At 32.8% G+C, this 17,432-nt stretch overlaps 1 protein-coding gene across 16 annotated transcripts in view; it reads right to left on the bottom strand.

The window, feature by feature from the left end:
• Nucleotides 1–3,254: 3,254 nt before the first annotated feature.
• Nucleotides 3,255–17,432, bottom strand: part of LOC133835997 (glutamate-gated chloride channel) — a 45,491-nt gene continuing 31,313 nt past the window's right edge. For 2 of the 16 annotated variants that reach the window (XM_062266211.1, XM_062266225.1), the window contains 9 exons: nucleotides 11,862–11,931; nucleotides 11,542–11,778; nucleotides 11,327–11,461; nucleotides 7,948–8,100; nucleotides 7,528–7,707; nucleotides 6,073–6,179; nucleotides 4,884–5,008; nucleotides 3,737–3,853; nucleotides 3,255–3,524 (listed from right to left, as the gene is read on the bottom strand). In XM_062266211.1, coding sequence (XP_062122195.1) covers nucleotides 3,515–3,524; nucleotides 3,737–3,853; nucleotides 4,884–5,008; nucleotides 6,073–6,179; nucleotides 7,528–7,707; nucleotides 7,948–8,100; nucleotides 11,327–11,461; nucleotides 11,542–11,778; nucleotides 11,862–11,931 — 1,134 coding nt within the window. In that variant the 3' untranslated portion in view covers nucleotides 3,255–3,514. Of the gene's footprint in view, nucleotides 3,854–4,883; nucleotides 5,009–6,072; nucleotides 6,180–7,527; nucleotides 7,708–7,947; nucleotides 8,101–11,326; nucleotides 11,462–11,541; nucleotides 11,779–11,861; nucleotides 11,932–15,069; nucleotides 15,141–17,177; nucleotides 17,246–17,432 lie in introns of all 16 variants that reach the window. The other 14 variants (XM_062266220.1, XM_062266216.1, XM_062266215.1 and 11 more) reach the window with 14 other exon arrangements.

Here is a 17,432-nt window from a genome sequence, read left to right on the forward strand (position 1 = left end):
TTCTTGACTATTCTATCTGAATGCAATGTGATGTAACACCCTTTTGTTCATGTTGTTATTGTTGTTAGTTGTTGTTGATTTTGTTGTTGTTTTTGTTGTGGCTTAACTTAACTACACATAATGTTAACTTATGTGCTACATTTTCACGTTTAAATGTTAAAGTTTAAATATTAAATTTCTGTTAGTTCGTTTACTCAAAACTTGTAAGTCTTTTTGGAACGCATCTAGAAGTTGTGCACTTTTTTATACCTAATTACCGTATGAGATACGTATGACATTTACATATAGTACTCGTATTTCATATCCATATATATATATATAAACTATTTACATTGAAAACGTTCGTTTGTTTGTTTTTTGTTTGTTTTTGGACTGACGCTGCTAAACAACTTTCTGCCTAAATGATAATTGACCAAATTGATGAACGGCAAACTGAAGGCAGCACACAACCTATGCCAAGTATTGATCTAGTTCTAAGATATTTCGCAACGAACTGAACAATGATGGGGGTCAACTTATAGAGACTCAGATCGCACATCGTTGCAACTCGTGTTATTCTTCTACTTTCTCATTTTCGTTTTCATTATCGTTATCGTTTTCCATTCATTTTGTTTTCATCCTCATTTGCTAGTTGATGATGTCCTATACTATGTGTGTTTGTTTTTGTTTGGTATTCTTTTGGTTTATCCATTTTGTGGTTTGGTAGATACGTAGATACGTTTACAATCAACATTAATTAACACATATCAAACAACATACCCAACATTTTGGTTGCTACGAGGCCTTCATTGATCGCCCAGACATCTGCTACTTATTTGCTCACATTTAAAACCCTGTATGTTCAATAGCTATAGCTTCATATACAATACAACTAGTTTTGCGCCCAATTTTGTATTTTGTTTTTCTTTTTCTTTTCTTTTTTTATATTCTCGTACTTATACACTCGTATTTATTATTAGCTATTTAGTTTTCTCATCTCATTTTTTGTTTATTTAGAAATTTATTTTCTTGCTTGGCACGAATTTTACAACATTTATTTCATTTCCTCTTGAGGTTTGCTTACTGACAATAATTATGTGGGTGCGTGTTTTCATTGATTTTGATTTGTTTTGTTTTGTTTGTTTCATTACTTTTATATTCATTTTGTTAGCTTACCTTTATTATATTTTAGAAATAAAAGCGAAAATATGATTTAAAGCATATCATTGAAAAATATTTAATAAATTGGATCAAATAAAAGAGGCAGAAACAAGCTGAAGATAACAAAATTAAGTATTATAGTAGAACTACAAAATATTATCTGTATTTTTTTTTTGTTTTGTTTTTGTTTCTTTTTTTTTTGTAAATTATGAGTTATATATTATTATAAATTTTGTCTTTGTCGTTTGTTAGTTGTATATACTGTGGTTTTTTGCTATGTAGAATTCAGTATTTCATTGTTGATCTAGACCGGAAACCGGGTACGATTTGTGCTTAGATATGGAGTTGGCATATTCTATAGTATAACGATTAGGATGTCGAAAATTTGTTTGCTGAAATTGGGAATTACGAGCTGTAGTCACGAGGGGGGGTGGTGGGGGATGGAAGGGCAGACAAACAACTCTTGTTAACTGCAGGACTCACTCCTCATACAAAAAGGCACTTAATAACAAAAGCATATAAGGATTTGACTAATTGTGATGGCTGTGCTTCACTGCTTTTTATTATTATTAACTTGTGGACTATTTGATGATATTGATATTCTATTTGTATTGTCTGTTAATTGGTTTTAGGTTTTTCGTTTTTGGTTTTTTTTGTTTTGTTCATTAATAATAAAACTACAAGTTCTTAAACAAAATATCTAACTAGGTAATTGGGAAATGAGAGCATAGGATTGCACAAGCTTTTGTGAATTTATAAAAAAATGTATCTTTGGTTTCGACTTGTGTGTGTCTCCTATGCTGCATTTCCGCAAATAATTGAATAAAATTTAATACTATATAAATGTATTCATATAATACTAAGTATGTATATATAATAAAATTAAAGCAAAATAGTAAAATGAATAGTCGCATCGGTTTTATCAACCGTACAATATTCATTAAAATGTATCTAGTAACTACATGAATTAAATTTGCCACTAATTGAATATACTAAAATTGAAAACAAGCATAAAGTATTAGACTAAGCATGTCAATAGGAAAAAACTTGCAGTACCCACCAGTTCCAGTTAAATAAATCTCATTTATAGTGTGCATATCTTTTTGCTTATGCCGATAACGGATTTAAAAATAGTATCTTAAATCAACAACACAACAAAAAAAAAAATGAAGCTGGAAGAGCTATCTTCAGCGAACCGAAGCCTGAATACCCATGAAGATGTTCACACATTATTTGTTTCTTAACATCACTTTTTTGAGGGAAATGTGGCAATGCAGTTAATAAATGAATTTAATTCAGAATAGTTTCTGATAAGTTTTGCAATTGGTCATCGGACTCAAACGAATCAGACGTGTGAATAGTATTTAGTGTAGTATCACTGCAGGGGTATCAAAAGTAGAAAACTCACTTTGTCGTGTGCTATGTGTGTGTGTGTGTCCGTATGTGTGTGCTTGAAATGTGAATTCAATTAACAAAACATCAAAACATGTTCTGCATTTAGTTTTATTTTTTAATTCGATTGTGAACATAATTGAATTTGCCTAGGATTTGTTAGTTTGTAGTTGTTGTTGTTGTTGTTGTTTTTGCTGTTGTTTGTTGCTTAATTAGTATGACTAAACTTAAATTTATCTACACCCTTTCCTTTGTCATTTTAGAATTTCAATTGTATATAAACTAGTTTGGCTTAAAACTTATTGTATGACATATTTACAAACGTCGTGTGGTATCTGCGACTTTTTTTTACAGCTAACTTATCGAATTTTTAAGTACAAATTAATATTAATTTGTTTTTTGAAAACTAAACTAATATGAACAAAACGTGTCTTGATTAAATTCTAAAATAATTCATTTAATTTTATTATTAATATTATAACAAGTATTGGGAATTAAAAAACAAATCGAACAAATTGAACGAGCAAGCGTTTTTAAATCGTTATCAAATCGCCTTAATAATTTCATTTTAAAATACAGCATTTTTTTGCTTTTGTTTTTGTTTTGTTTTTTTTTTAGTTTTGGGTTTTTCGAATTTAACTTTTTGGTTTTTGAAATTGTTGTTATCTACTATGCAGTCATACTCGATCAATTTAACTTACAGTTAGTTAATATCTTTTCAATTTGTCTTGTTTTTGTTTTTTTTTTTATGTTTTTTTTTGTCTTCTTTTTAAACCGAATTTCGTATAGTGGAAATGCCTTGACGCCTTGAATCTGTATTCCCATTTGATCAAGCAAAGCGTATACTGCACCGATATACATAAATACATACTCGATTGTATGCATGTGTATGTATATGCGTGTGTGTCTGTGTGTGTGCGCTAATGCATATTGTTATTTTCATGTTGGATTCTACATAGCCTTTGGTTATCAGAGACGCGCTTTAGAAGGTCCTTTTTTTTGGTAGGTAGTCAAACGAATCGAATCAAAAATCATACGCAAAAATCAAGCCAACCAAATCGATATGCAAACACAATTTCGAAAGTAAGAACGAAGTTTGTAAATGAAAGTAGAAATGAAAGAGAATAGGTTAGTACATTCTTTGGTATCGTAGTGCAAACGATTTTCTATATAAAGTAATTTGTAAATAGGTAACGGCATTTACTCATCATCCTCCTCCCTGAAGAGATATGTGCTCCAGTAGACCAGATTGAAGAGCGCAAAGACCAGCGGGAATGTGATGCGTGATATAACATCGATTCTCTTCGATCTAGAACATTGTCTTGGATAAATATTCAACAAGTACGAAACACATTAATTGATCATCTAGAGATTGGCTTTTTGATTTGTGATTTGTTTTGTTTGTTTTCATTGTTTTTTTTTTTTATTCGTGTGTGGCCTTTTAATATTTTGTTTACTTTGGTTTTCATTTCTTTTTGTTTGTTTTAAATTAAACTGATTTTAGCTACGTGCGAGAAACTCAAAAAACGTGAAATTTAGGGATTCAAAAATTGTACTAAGAACAAAGATAAATTGGTAATCTATAGGGAATTATGGACAGGGGTTGCGGTGGGAACTATAAGGATCATTGTCATTGTTCAAAGTCTACAACGCAAAAGTTCTTTAAAACAAACAAATCAACAGAAAGCAAAGCACTTAAAAGAACCTTTCACTTTAAGCTGTAGCAACACAGTTCTACAAAATCTCAAATATGCTTTTTTATTTAAAGTTTACATTTGATAATCTTATCAATTTGGTACAAGGTGAATATAGCGACCATCCAGAACTGAGGAGAATTAAATTTTAAAATGTCGCCCAAAAGTATGCTTTACTTTTTAAGCGTTCTTAATAAATAATTTTGCAATTCAGTAATTAAACTTTTTACATTTCAATTTAAAGCATATTTGAGTTTTGATTTCGTATTTGCACAGTGTAATTAGCAAAAAGCATTAATCAAATGAAATTTTCACGTTTACTTGACTGGACTCTCGGGCCAGATGCAAATCATTTGGCAAGCATTTGAAACAAAAGACAGCGAGCAAAAACGATGGCAAGCAGCAAAGCAGAGGCAACTGAATCGGGTTGTCTTTAATAACAAGTACGAGAGATTCAATTAGAGGATTTTCATTTACTGTTAGTTAGTTAGTTAGTGGCAAAAAATTCAACAAGAGTTTAGATATGTAGAGAGAGAGAGAGAGACAGTAATAGAGAGAGAGATATACATATTCACAACATCAAAAAGGAAATCCATCAACTACTACGATAAACAACTAGATTGGATAGAGTAAAGCCAAATGGTGTGGCACAGTTACCTGGTGGGGAACTTGGAGAGCCAAGTCTTACAGCAGCTTGGACGTTTCGGTGGCTGCATATGCACCTCACATTGGCGCAGCTTCTCCAGCGCCAACGGATCACCGGGATGGCGCACCAGCGGTTTCTGTAGACCGCCACCGCGCGAATATTGCGATGCCGTTTGACATGGAATTTTGATTGTAGTTGATGCAATGAACGGAGTGGGGGGTGGAGTGGGGTGGCGTAGGCAACAATAGCGCCATGGCACGATTACAGAATGGTGAAAGGGGCAAAATGGTGATAGCGTTGGCAATGGCGATGGCGATGGTGATGTCGATGTCGATGGCATGTGCGTAATTTCATTTAATTTCGTTGCAATTTTTCATTTAATTCCGGTTGGTTGAATCGATTGGGTAGGTTGAGTGCCAGCAGCAAATGTTTCGTTGATGGTTTTCGAGAGTTGCGAGTTGGAGTTCGAGTTGAATGTTGGATGTGTATCAGGTTGAGATTGAGTTGGTTTATATGTGGTTTGATTTTGGTTAGTTTTTTTGTGGTTTTACACGTTTGAAAAAAAGTTGCACGATTTTTGTTCAACGTGATGTGTGTTTGTGTGTGTGGTTGTGCGTTAGTGTGATTTTTGTTGTTGTTAATAAAAAGAGGCAAATATAAAGGAAATAGTTGTTTTAATAGTTTTATCATAAACATTTTGCAGTAGCCAATTTGATTCGATATTAAAACGAAAATAGATAAAGTTGGATTTGTTTCTTTTATGACTTTAATTTAAACGACGGCAGACTAAAGACGGATGTTAAAATTCTGCAAACTTCTCTATTTAACTATAAAACATTAAACTTCCTCATTCTCCGATTAATCTCTAATTTTTTTTCTTAGTAATTGTTGTTACTGATATAGACGAATGATTGAAAAAGATTCAAAATATCTTATATTTAACTGCCTTTAACATTACTCTCTAACTTCTCACACATCTTAATCATGTAAAAAATAATGTGAAAATAATACAACTTTTATTAAAATTATTAGGGCAATTAAGGAGCATATTCTGCTAATTTCGATTTATTTTTACAGACTTAAAACTGAAAATCCCTTCCCATTTTGTATTCTTGTTCTAAGCTCTAAACTCCCCCGCAATTATAATTGGCTCTGTTTAAGGTTATAGTTAAAGAATTTAGATAATTGAAAGGTAAGTACCATTGCGAATGTTGCATTGCTATCTGTATCGAGCAAATCTGAAGCGGCATCTAAACTGGCCTGCTCCAAATCGCGACGTTTCTTTTTCATATTCTCCTTATGCATGTCTGCGGCCCGATCCGTATATGTTGCATGTGGTAGAAGATTTTTGACAAGAATTTATTTGTTCCACAAAAATTTTGATAATTTCGATAGACATTGCATATTTTTGTTTGGTTTGGATTTGGTTTTTACAGTTGAATTTTAATTAAATTTGTATTTGTATTGTTTTTTTTTGTTCAGATTTGTTTAGTTAAGATGCATAGCACATATTTATACAGTTATACAGTTAGATAGCGACAGAGACAGCGAGTGAGAGAAAGAAAGAGAGACAGAGATAGATAGTCACACATACAGAAACATTAAATTGTTTAAAGTGTTTTCGAAATCAAAAATATTTAATAGGTTGCAATAGTTTTTTTTTTTTGGTTTGAGTATAAGTTCGGTTTGCGTTGAGTATTGTTTTGGGAAAAATTATAATAAAATTTAAAGTTTATGTGTGTTTTCAAAATAGAATTATAACCAAAATACAAGAAAAAAATGTTCAGATTAGATACAAGCAGAGACAACAGCAAAGAAAAAAGGAAATGGTAAATAAATTCCAACATAAAATGGGAAATTTGTCGAAAAATTTGTTGAAACATTTGTCCAATTTGTTTTAGTTTTAGTTGGGTGTTTTTTTTTCAAACGCGTTGTTTAGTTGTTTTGTGGTTGGTTTGGTTGAGTATGCGTTTGTGTGGTTGTGAGTGTGTGTGTGTGTGTGTGACGTCGATGAGTGTGAGGGCACAATGAAATAAGAGAGTAAAACGAAACAGAAAACATGGATTAGTAGAAATATATACGTAGAAATCATTTCGGTAGATACAATATTTATGTGAATGAAAACACAAAATACGAGAAATGATAGGTAAATAAATGCTACTGGCTAAAGCTAAAATCGTTGGGTTTTATCGTAATCGTATTACTAAAAAAATTGGTTAGTATTTATAGACCAAAAATCAGCTTGTATATTGCCCAAAAATTGTGTGCCACGCCGAAGGTGTAGAGTAGTAGTTGTAGTAGTAGTAGTAGTAGTTGAGCTCGCCTAGCTATGTGAGTGTGTATCTGTATCTGTAATTGTAGCTGTATCTTTTCGCCATTGTCGGTGGGCGTAGCAATCTGTACTTGTGTATCTGAGTGTATGTGTGTTGTGTGTGTGCGTGTAACAGTCCTGTTTCTTAGTACATTCAGTTGGTAGTCGTTGTATAGAAATATATACAGGTACACAATATACGTTACAAAGATGTTGTACGTATGTATCGTTGTTATCGATACAAAAATAAGTATTACAAAAAAGGAACAGTAGTAAAAATAGATAAACACCATCGATTAATAACATTTATAAGTTTGTTAAGAAGCATATCAAATCTCAATTACTAGCTTTATTCAAACCTGAGCGGGAGGCATAGTTCACCAGGGCAAATTCGAGCAGTGCCCCAAAGACAAACGTCAAACAGACGCCGGTCCATACATCAATTGCCTTTGTATAGGAAACTGGAGGCAGTGAGGCATTGATGCCCGATGTTTGTGTGGCCATTGTTAGCAATGTGGTAACACCTGAAATGGTTCGATTTCATAATATTATCATCAACATATTAATTATGTGAACAATACAATTTCATTTGACAAACAAAACGTTATGAGAATGACATTTGAGTATTATACGGTTATACAAAATATGTGAAATATTAGAATATAGTACGAAAGTTACCAGACATACGACATCAAAGTTCATACAGTATTCGTATTTTTTTTCGTTAGCTGCAAGTTGGAGCCATATTTAGTTGTAGCACTTACCTAACGATACTCGAGCTGGCACTGCGCCTTGATCCAACCAGAATGATACCCATGAGACAATGACCAACATACAGCATGGTATATAAATTTGTATTAAGTAATATGAGAATTCTCGCTTGAATAGTAGATCGACTTTGAGGCAACTGTATTCACCTATGAGTATACAAGGTATATAAATTGTGTCAAACTCAAAATGTACGGGAGGATATGTACTCGAAAGAGGCGTTTTTTTGTTTTTGTTTTCATTTTTCATTTTTCAATTTCTCCATTCACACAGATACACGCAGAGTAGTAGCTCACATACGCACACACTCAGATATATATATGTACATTGAGCTTGTTGTAAAAATAAAATGAGTTAGACACTGAAGAACATACACACATTTCCAATATTTATAATAAGTACATAAAAAAATTGTCATCCAATAAACGCACAAAAATAAAAATAAAAGTAAACGATACAAATAAATTCACTTGCTTTTCGAAATTTTGGCAGAATAAAAGAATGATAGAAAATTATACATTTTTTTACATTTTCATTTTCTTTTTTTGCGTTTTGCATTTTTATGTACAGGAAATAGGTTTGGCTTCAAATAATATTATGCACAGACCGAGGGGAACGGGGGGCATTTTGGGTTAGGTGTATACGTAATGTATTTACACAAAAAACGAAAAAACGAAAAGAAAAATATAAGTCAAATAAAATGTAAACCAGGAGATACAGTTAAAGAGACTGACAGACAGAGAGTGAGAGAGAGAGAGAGTTATAGACAGAGACAGAGAGACACTTAGAATGAGAGTTGAAAATTATAAAATGGCATCATAGGCAAAATGTATCAACATCAATTCAATTTTCTGACTTTTGCAACAAAACTCTTAACGGAAATGAAGTTCGTAGGCTTTGTGTGCTATTGTTTTTGTTCTTGTTGTTGTTGTCGCTCCTGTTGCTGCTGCTGTTGCTGCTGCTGATGCTGTATCAGCTTCCGCTGTAAACGCCCCCACATGATTGCCCACGCCCCCCCTGCTTGTGCTTCATTTCCGTTAATTTGTTGGCAGTGCGTTCCATACTCTTCAAGACAAAGTTGTTTATTATTTTACATTCTCATATTTTCATTTTCATATCGTTTTCTTTTTCGTTTTCGTATTCATTTTCATTTGATATTTTTTTTTCATCCAGTTTGCTCATTAAATTTTCTTGCTTCTCATGTTTGCATTTAGCTGCTGCGTGTGGTTTATTTGCCTGGCTCTTTGGGGCCGTCTGCTACTGGGTGCTGGATATTGGATACTTCAGCGTATTCATCCTATTTCGTATTCACATCTGGCGCAAATGCTTTGCTTTTGGATTGGCTTAGACGTTATTTGCTCGGTGCCATCAATCAAAACGCGTGCACTCTGTTTGCAAATGTATTTCGCATTTTCGCACTGCATTCGCATTTGCAATGACTTTAGTAATGTTTTATTTTGTTTAGTTTTTTTTTTTATCGTATTTACTTTAAAGTATCGCCCAGTTTAATCCATTAAACGCTCATAGAAGATATAAAATTAATAAACTTTATGTGAGCAACTAAGTTCAAGGCGAGCTAAATGCAACAACTACGCAACGACTAAAAGGGTCAAAATTATGTGTATAAAAATACTTAGATATTCTCGATATAGTATGACTTGAATTTTCCGATTTGAATATTTGTTTTTTGAAGGGAATGACATCAGGCTCATGCAACGTTTTTAATGTCAGGATGAGCTAAGCAAATGGGTGGAAATGAATGATATTGACAAATTTGATTGACTGAATGCGTTATGAATCTTATTAGGTTTGTCTAGTATAATTTCAAGGTAACTATATGTAACGGCTACAAAGTTAAAGTAGGAAATTAATGGATATTATATTCATATTCATTGAGACGACAGAGAACTTTATTATTGTCCTCTCCACCTGAGCACTTTTTGTGCTCTTCTTTGTGCACAGAATAGATACTCTTGTGTCTCTAACTTAAACTGGTTTTAGTATGAAAAGTTAATTGGGTTAATCGCTAAACTGCAGCATAAGTAATTTCTAAGTGATGTTTGCAACATCTAAAGCCAACACACAAATCTGTAGCATCTCCTGGCTATACTCGTAAATTATCCACCTAAGATGCTGACACACAATTTGCCCAAGTTTTGTGAAAAACTTTTGCGTATTTGTTTGCTCCTCATCTTGGCGCCTTCAGCTACAAGTATACACACACAGACATACATATGTATATTCTTATTGACATACACATGCATATATACGAGTATATCGTCATCGTCTTTATCATTATCATCACCGTCGTCATCATCATGAACATTGGCGATGTCCTTTGTGCAAGTTTAAGCAACTACGTCGCAAACAATTTCCTCGATTAATTTACTTTCCGTGCGCCTTTGCCATTTTCTTAGCATTTTCCGTTTCGCATTTGCCTGTCGCAGTCGCTTTCGCAGTCGCTTTCGCAGTCGCAGTCGCAGTCGCAGTCGTCGTCAGCTCTCAGATAAGTAGTTCTTGGTAGCCAAGGTAAACATTTACTTAAAGCGCGAACTGATTTCAAAGTGCTCATAAAAACTCAGAGCGGCAAAGGCAAGCGACACGGTATGTCAAACTGCACTAAAATGCTTCTGCTGGTGAGCTGGATGTGGATGTTGGTGGTGTGTGCATTCGTCTGTGTATGAGTGAGTGTGTGCGTGTGTGTGTGTGTGTATGTGTGGTGAAGTGTACGGTGAGTGTGTGTGAATTACATCGTAAAAAGTTGGTTTTTATGCGATTCGGGTATTGATAACGGCCCAACGCGATGTTCATGTGTAAACGGCATCATTACACGTGTGTGTGCGTGTGTGTGCGAGTGTACATGATGATATTGTGTACCTGTGTTTGGGTTTTGGCTATGAAGTGCTTATGATGCCGTTTATATTATATTCGAGCCACAAGAACTATATTGAAAAAATAAACTATGTATGTTATATATAAAGTATAGTATGTAGGTGTTTAAACTTTTTTTGTGGTTGTTGTTGTTGTTGTGGGATCTGCCTGAATGCCGCATGCAGCGCCTATCGAATTGTCCAGAGGGAAATTTAATAAAGTCACAAAACTTTAAGCCAAAAACTAAGTTGGTCTAAATGAAAAACAAGCAGCACAAAACGATAAATATATGAACAACTAAAGTCTGCTACGCTTATATATAATATATTATGTTATGTATAGCAAGTTGTTGAACATTTCAAAAGTTTAAGTTAAAAATATAGATATATTAATAAAGTATATATAATATATAGAGATAGATAATAGAGAATAGATAGATAGAGAGAGAGAGAGAGAGAGCTCAACACAATCAACACAACTTGTGAACACACACACAAAACGTACCCGTGTTGGTTTTACTGTTACAGTAATCAGTCAAAAACTTCTCCAATGTGAAGCGAGGTAGGTGTAAGTTCTTAACCACTTGCACAGGATCACCCTCCTTCCAAAGGAACACTAAATCATTGGTCGTCCAGCCATCTATCATGCCATGAAAAGAATGAAAATTATGTGTTATGTTGAAAAAAAAACAATTCACAATTGCCTCATATCCCACTTACAGCTTGCCATGCGAAGCGAGCAGATTTGTCTATCCAATGGATACAGTTTGAGATTCATTGGACATGCCAATGTTAATGAGATTCGTATACTGTAGAGCACGGAGCCATTGGGAAAGATGCGTATATACACGTTCGGCATAATGATGTTGTGAAAATGTCCCTCCTTCTCATTCGAGAAGAACAAATCCGGCATCCAGACGCGATTAGCCTCCGTCAATGTGAGATATTTCAAGCGTCCTATAAGCATACACAGATTTGAGCCAATTAAGTGAAATATACCATACAATATACATAGTAGTTATTGAGGGTCTTTCACTCACCCTGTATGTCATCGAACTTGAGGCGCTCATCCGTCCACTGTTCTCTGAATGTCAGCTGGACGCTGTACTCCTGTGATTTGTCATCATCATTGTTGGTGGTAGAATAGCGAACGCGAAAAAAACGGAAAACTTTGTTAGTGTGGGAAGTCAAGCGTTCTTTCATTGTTCAATTTTCAATTTCATCTTCAATGCAATTCAATATGAACTACAATGCAAATTTCGCTTTGTCGAATTATAAGGGAATTTCACGAGCATTTTTTTTTTCGTTGGTGACTGTGTTTTCACATATATAATTTATATTTCTTTTTTCGTGGTGGGGCTTATCAATTGGGTGGCTTGCAAATTGCTTTTGCAACGGGTGTGAAGGGTAGGAGAGCTTTAGCTTTACATATATAGTAGACAATTTGTTTGTGGTATGGAGAATATTTTGTAGTAGGTAAATTGTAGTAAGTAATATGAGAGAGAGAGAACGAGCAAGGCGTGGCGAGGCGTGTCGAACTTTTTTCGAGTAAGTTTAAGTTAGTTGATAGTTTGGTTAGGAAGTTAGTATATAGTGGCTATATGTATTGCTTGGTTTGTTTAGTATTTTGTCGTAAAGCTTAAAGCATTTTCCTTGAGGCGAATATATGTTTCTGCTAGTTGCCAATTCTCGGCATGGTTTTTAATTTTTTGGTATTTTGTTTAGTTTAGTTGTCTTGGGTGTTAGGTATTCATGTCATGGCATGCATATAACATAAGTATATTATATTCGAATTCGAATTTGAAATGCAAAATGCAATTTGCTCTCTCTAGCTGTTGAGCATCACATGCAACACAGCAGAATTCAGCATTCAACATTCAGCATTCAGCATCGGGCATTATTATCGAATGCATTGTCGAATGCAATATTGCAACGTGTTGCATACAAAATACAAAATCAGGCAGAAAGCAAAAAAAATGCGCGCAACGTGCCAAAAATGCAAAAAAAGGAAATTGACAGAGCAACAGCTATTGAACAGAGTGTCAAGCAAAGCAAGCACAGAACACAAAGCAAAATAAAATGAGCATGGGCCATCTTACTTTGTAACTATGATATATTTATAGCACACTCTTAGACATTCGATTCTAAAGAAAAGTTCGATATTATATAACTACATGTATGAGCTTAAAATACCTTAACATACAACTCATGCAGAATGTTGGAAAACCTAGAATATTATTATTAAAAGTACATTATTTCATTTGAATAAAACTCTAGCAATAACAAGAATTCATTTTGAAATAATAATAAAAAAAGTTATGCATATGTTATGTAAAGCTGAAAGAGTTGAAGTTATATATAAAGACATATATTATAAAATGAATCCACAAATGAAAGTTCGGAATGACAATGTGTAACATCCATATCATCTTTGTAATCATGCATTGAAGAAGAGTTCAAATGAAAGCTGGGATCTGTGTTGAATCATTAAACGGAAAGAAATAATTAGATTTGAAAGAAAATTTATAATCGAGTAATAATCCTATTAACCTGGCAAGCTTTTCGTAATGAAGTCGGAAACTATCTGAGTAGAATTTATGACAGCAATTTTCTTTCTTCAAAAGAGAAATGACAAACGGCATTGTTTCTTTTATCGTTTTTAAGCAATGCGAAATGAAATAAATTTGAAAAATTATAACAAATAATTGGTTGTTATTTATGGCTTGTTTAAATGTATATAAATTGATGCCAGTTTTTTGTATGTGGACAAAGCTGTCAGAGAGCTGGGTTTTTATTTAGTATTTCTTTTTTTATGTAGTTGTCATGTGTCCAGTGGCATTTTTGTAATATGTTTTATTTTTTTTTGGTTTTATGATGTTATCCCAACGGAAATGTGGGCTGACAAATGGGTGACCCGTGAACACAAGCATTCACACATTTTCTGAATGAAATTGTTGTTAACTATTTGTACGTACTTACAGTTAGACTTGACATTTGTTTTAATAAATATTTAATATACATTTGCTTTGACACTCGTTGATATTTTGTTGTTGTATGTAGGTGCCGCTGGTGCTGTTGGTGTTGTACTTTTTCAATTATTAGTTTAAATATCCCTCTCACGTTTGTGAATGATAAATCAAAAGGATAAACACAGCTTAAGAGCTTGAATATGCAATTGAAAGCATATAAAATTAATATTCATTAGAATCGATGTAATTTGACAATGAGGACAGATGAGGTAAATGAAACTGATCAATGAATTTGTGGCTGGTTGTGATTTTGAATAATAGTCTTGTTCTTATTGACTTTTCCACTGATTCGACTTAAATTAACATAGGTCTAGCTAGTTACATGGTTGTATAAACTATGAGAACTTACACCCGATATAATCAGTTAGTTTTTTTTAAAAGTATCTTAAATTCTAAACAAAATTTAGTTTTGGTAAGGATTGTGGGTAAAAAATGTTGCTCGTAAAGAGTCTGTGTTAAAGTTGAAATAAAGAGAAATGCAACGGAAAGATTATTTTACACAGAAGAATAGAGGTCATGTGAAAGAATAATAATTGAATTCATATATCACATACACTGTTGAATTTACACAGAGTTGCAAAAGAAAAAAAATGAGTGTATAAATTGTATATTATTGCACAAAATTCTTACAGGTTTTTGTGTTGTTGCATTTCTTGAAGTTTAATTTTGTACATTCAGTAAGAAATTTGTGAATTTCAATTAATTTTGAGCATTTTGCAAGACAGATTGAGAAATTGCAGATTGTTTAAAATGAACTAAAATGTTTTGTTGTTTTTATACAGCCAATTGAGTTTAATATTTTAGGTATTGTACTTTTCAATTTTATTTATAACATTTGTTTATACATAGATTATTTTTCTAAATATACATATTTCATTTACAATATACATACGAGTACATCTTATTTAGTACGGAAAAAAGCGAAGCTTTAGTGTTTCTTTTCATTGATATTTTACACTCACAATCACACACACACACACGCACACACGTACGTAAAATCACAGACACACGGATATACACACACATTCCATATACAAAGTTAAATTAGACATACGAGTGTGTGTTGAAATATTTAGAGCAAATATTTTAAAGCGCTTGGGATTGTACTTGTTCGTATTCAAATTCATATATTCATGTTCATATTCATATTCATATTCATATTCATATTCATACTATATTCGTGTTGGGTGCTCTTTGCCAAACTGGAGCAGAAACTCACCATTTTGTAATCATCGATTTTCGAAATGGAGCGTAGAAACATGTTGACCTTGACTCTTGTTGCTAAATTCGCTAAAAAATGTTCATATCAGAATCGAGGAGCATTTTATTTTAGACTGTTTTTTTTCTTCTTTATATCAGAATTTATATGTAGATTTCGACCATTGATATCATCCTTATAAGATAAACACTTATTTTAAACTTAAGACTAACTTAGAGCATTAACTTAGTTTTTGAATTTGATGAATTTTATGTGTGATTCAAATGTATGTCAGTTTCGAAATCAAAAAGAAATTAATTAAGAACAAAAGCATTAAATTTATAATAGATTTAATTTTGTTATTCCAAATTCATACAGAGAAATGTCTGCATGGATCTCATTGAAGAATACAATTTAAGTTAAACAATAAAAACACAATTAACTATCACAATCATCTAATCAATCGATTTTGAACATGTTTATTGCAGCTTTTGCAGTTTCTTTTAGAAGAACACATGCCACACATTTTCATTTAGTTAGCAGCTCGAAAGCTTCTCGTTTAATATTTTGCTGTTGCTGTTTGCACTTTATGTAAATATAATTTCTCTTGCTTTGAGGTGTAAAACGAAAACAAACAAAACAAAACTTAGTTTAGCGAATTCAATGATTTCTGTTTTTGGAAGTGAGGGGCAAATTAAATGGGGCGAGCTGTGATTTGGGGTGGATACAAGAGGATAGACAACCAATCAACACACGTACAAAGCACACGAAAATTAAATAACACATTTTGGTCACATTTTCAATTATTATAGGAAATAATTATTATTGTAGTTGTTGTTAATAAGTATATAGATTAGTATTGATCAAAAGGAAATTGTTGAACAAATTGTTAATGAATATGAAAATATATGTAAAACAATACAATAATTATACCACATAATATAAAGTATGTAATAATTTCAGGTTTGGAATATTAATTTCTGGCATACTGAAATATGTTTGTCGACTGTTGCAGTCATCATCACAATTAGTATTAATTTGATATGAGATAATAAGTTAATTATTGTATGTAGGCATAATTAACATTGAGAGACAGAGAGAGATAGAGATTTGTAATTGATTAGAGAAAGAGAGAGAGCGTTATAGGTAGAGTATAATAGATCGATAGAGGTAAGAGAAAGAGAGATATAGTTACAGAGAGATGATAATGAAACTATATATCATTGGTCGAAATTAAGAGTTAAGAGATCTAGTAGAGTAAGAGAGATAGAGTTGTAGAGGGTTAGTGAATGAGAGATTGAAAGAGTGTTGCATAGGAAAGAGATCCAAAAAGACATTTTCCTTATGTTTTGTTTATTTTTACTACAAAACAGAGTTGTTATTTTACATTTTTGTTTGACAGACAATAATAAAAAATAAAAACCAGTTATCGAATGCAGATGTGTAATATAACTTAAATAACATATCAGAAAGTCTAATAATATAATGCATCATAAATCTTAGCCAATTACTTCCTTATGTGTAATAAAAAGACAGACATTTTCATTAGATAATTTCGAAAACTATATAAATATTTAATTTGAAATTAATAGTTTGAAAAATAAAATAGAAAACACATCGATAGTTAAACAATTAAACGCATGTAGTTAATACCAATGTCCGATATAGTATATATATTTTGAATGTATACATAGCATAGTTAGTTATCATTATTATTCATATGGTTTTTGTATAGGCAAAAGTAGTGTGGTATTTTTTTTTTATATATATTTTTGATGGTCAACGCCTGGGTATAGATTAGACATAAAACTAACAGCAGATACATAACGTTATATGGAAACACCCTGACATAAAACATTGACTGCGAGATGAGTGGCGAGTCAGACAGAGAGAAAGAGACGGAGGGGCAAGAGGCGAGTGAATATTTTGAAGTTCATTGGCACGCATATGGTTTGAATTGCACACACACACACACATACAAGCAAATATCCTTACACGCATGGTCTAAGTTGAGGCTGAGAGTGTTGTTCTTATCTATATAGTTTTTTCTATTTTTTTTTTTTTGATAGAGGTTGTGGGGTGGTTGAGGAGAAGGTTTTTATTTTGAAGTTTTTGTTGCGCGCACTTACCATGGTTACATCATCGATTTTCGATATACTTCTAACGAATATGTTGACGCGCACAACGGCGGGACCATCTGGAGGATAATACATATAGATAGACCGTTTTGTACAATGTGCATAGTAATAAACAAATTTAACAACTGGCCAAACAAATGGACTGGCTACGGCGTCAGCATCTTCATCTTCATCTCAATTCACACTAAAACTTAGCATATAAAATACTTAAAATGACCAAATGCTACCCAGAAGATAGTCGTATCC

The sequence above is a fragment of the Drosophila sulfurigaster genome, chromosome 2R, assembly GCF_023558435.1.
Source record: "Drosophila sulfurigaster albostrigata strain 15112-1811.04 chromosome 2R, ASM2355843v2, whole genome shotgun sequence".
In the NCBI taxonomy this organism is placed as follows: domain Eukaryota; kingdom Metazoa; phylum Arthropoda; class Insecta; order Diptera; family Drosophilidae; genus Drosophila; species Drosophila sulfurigaster.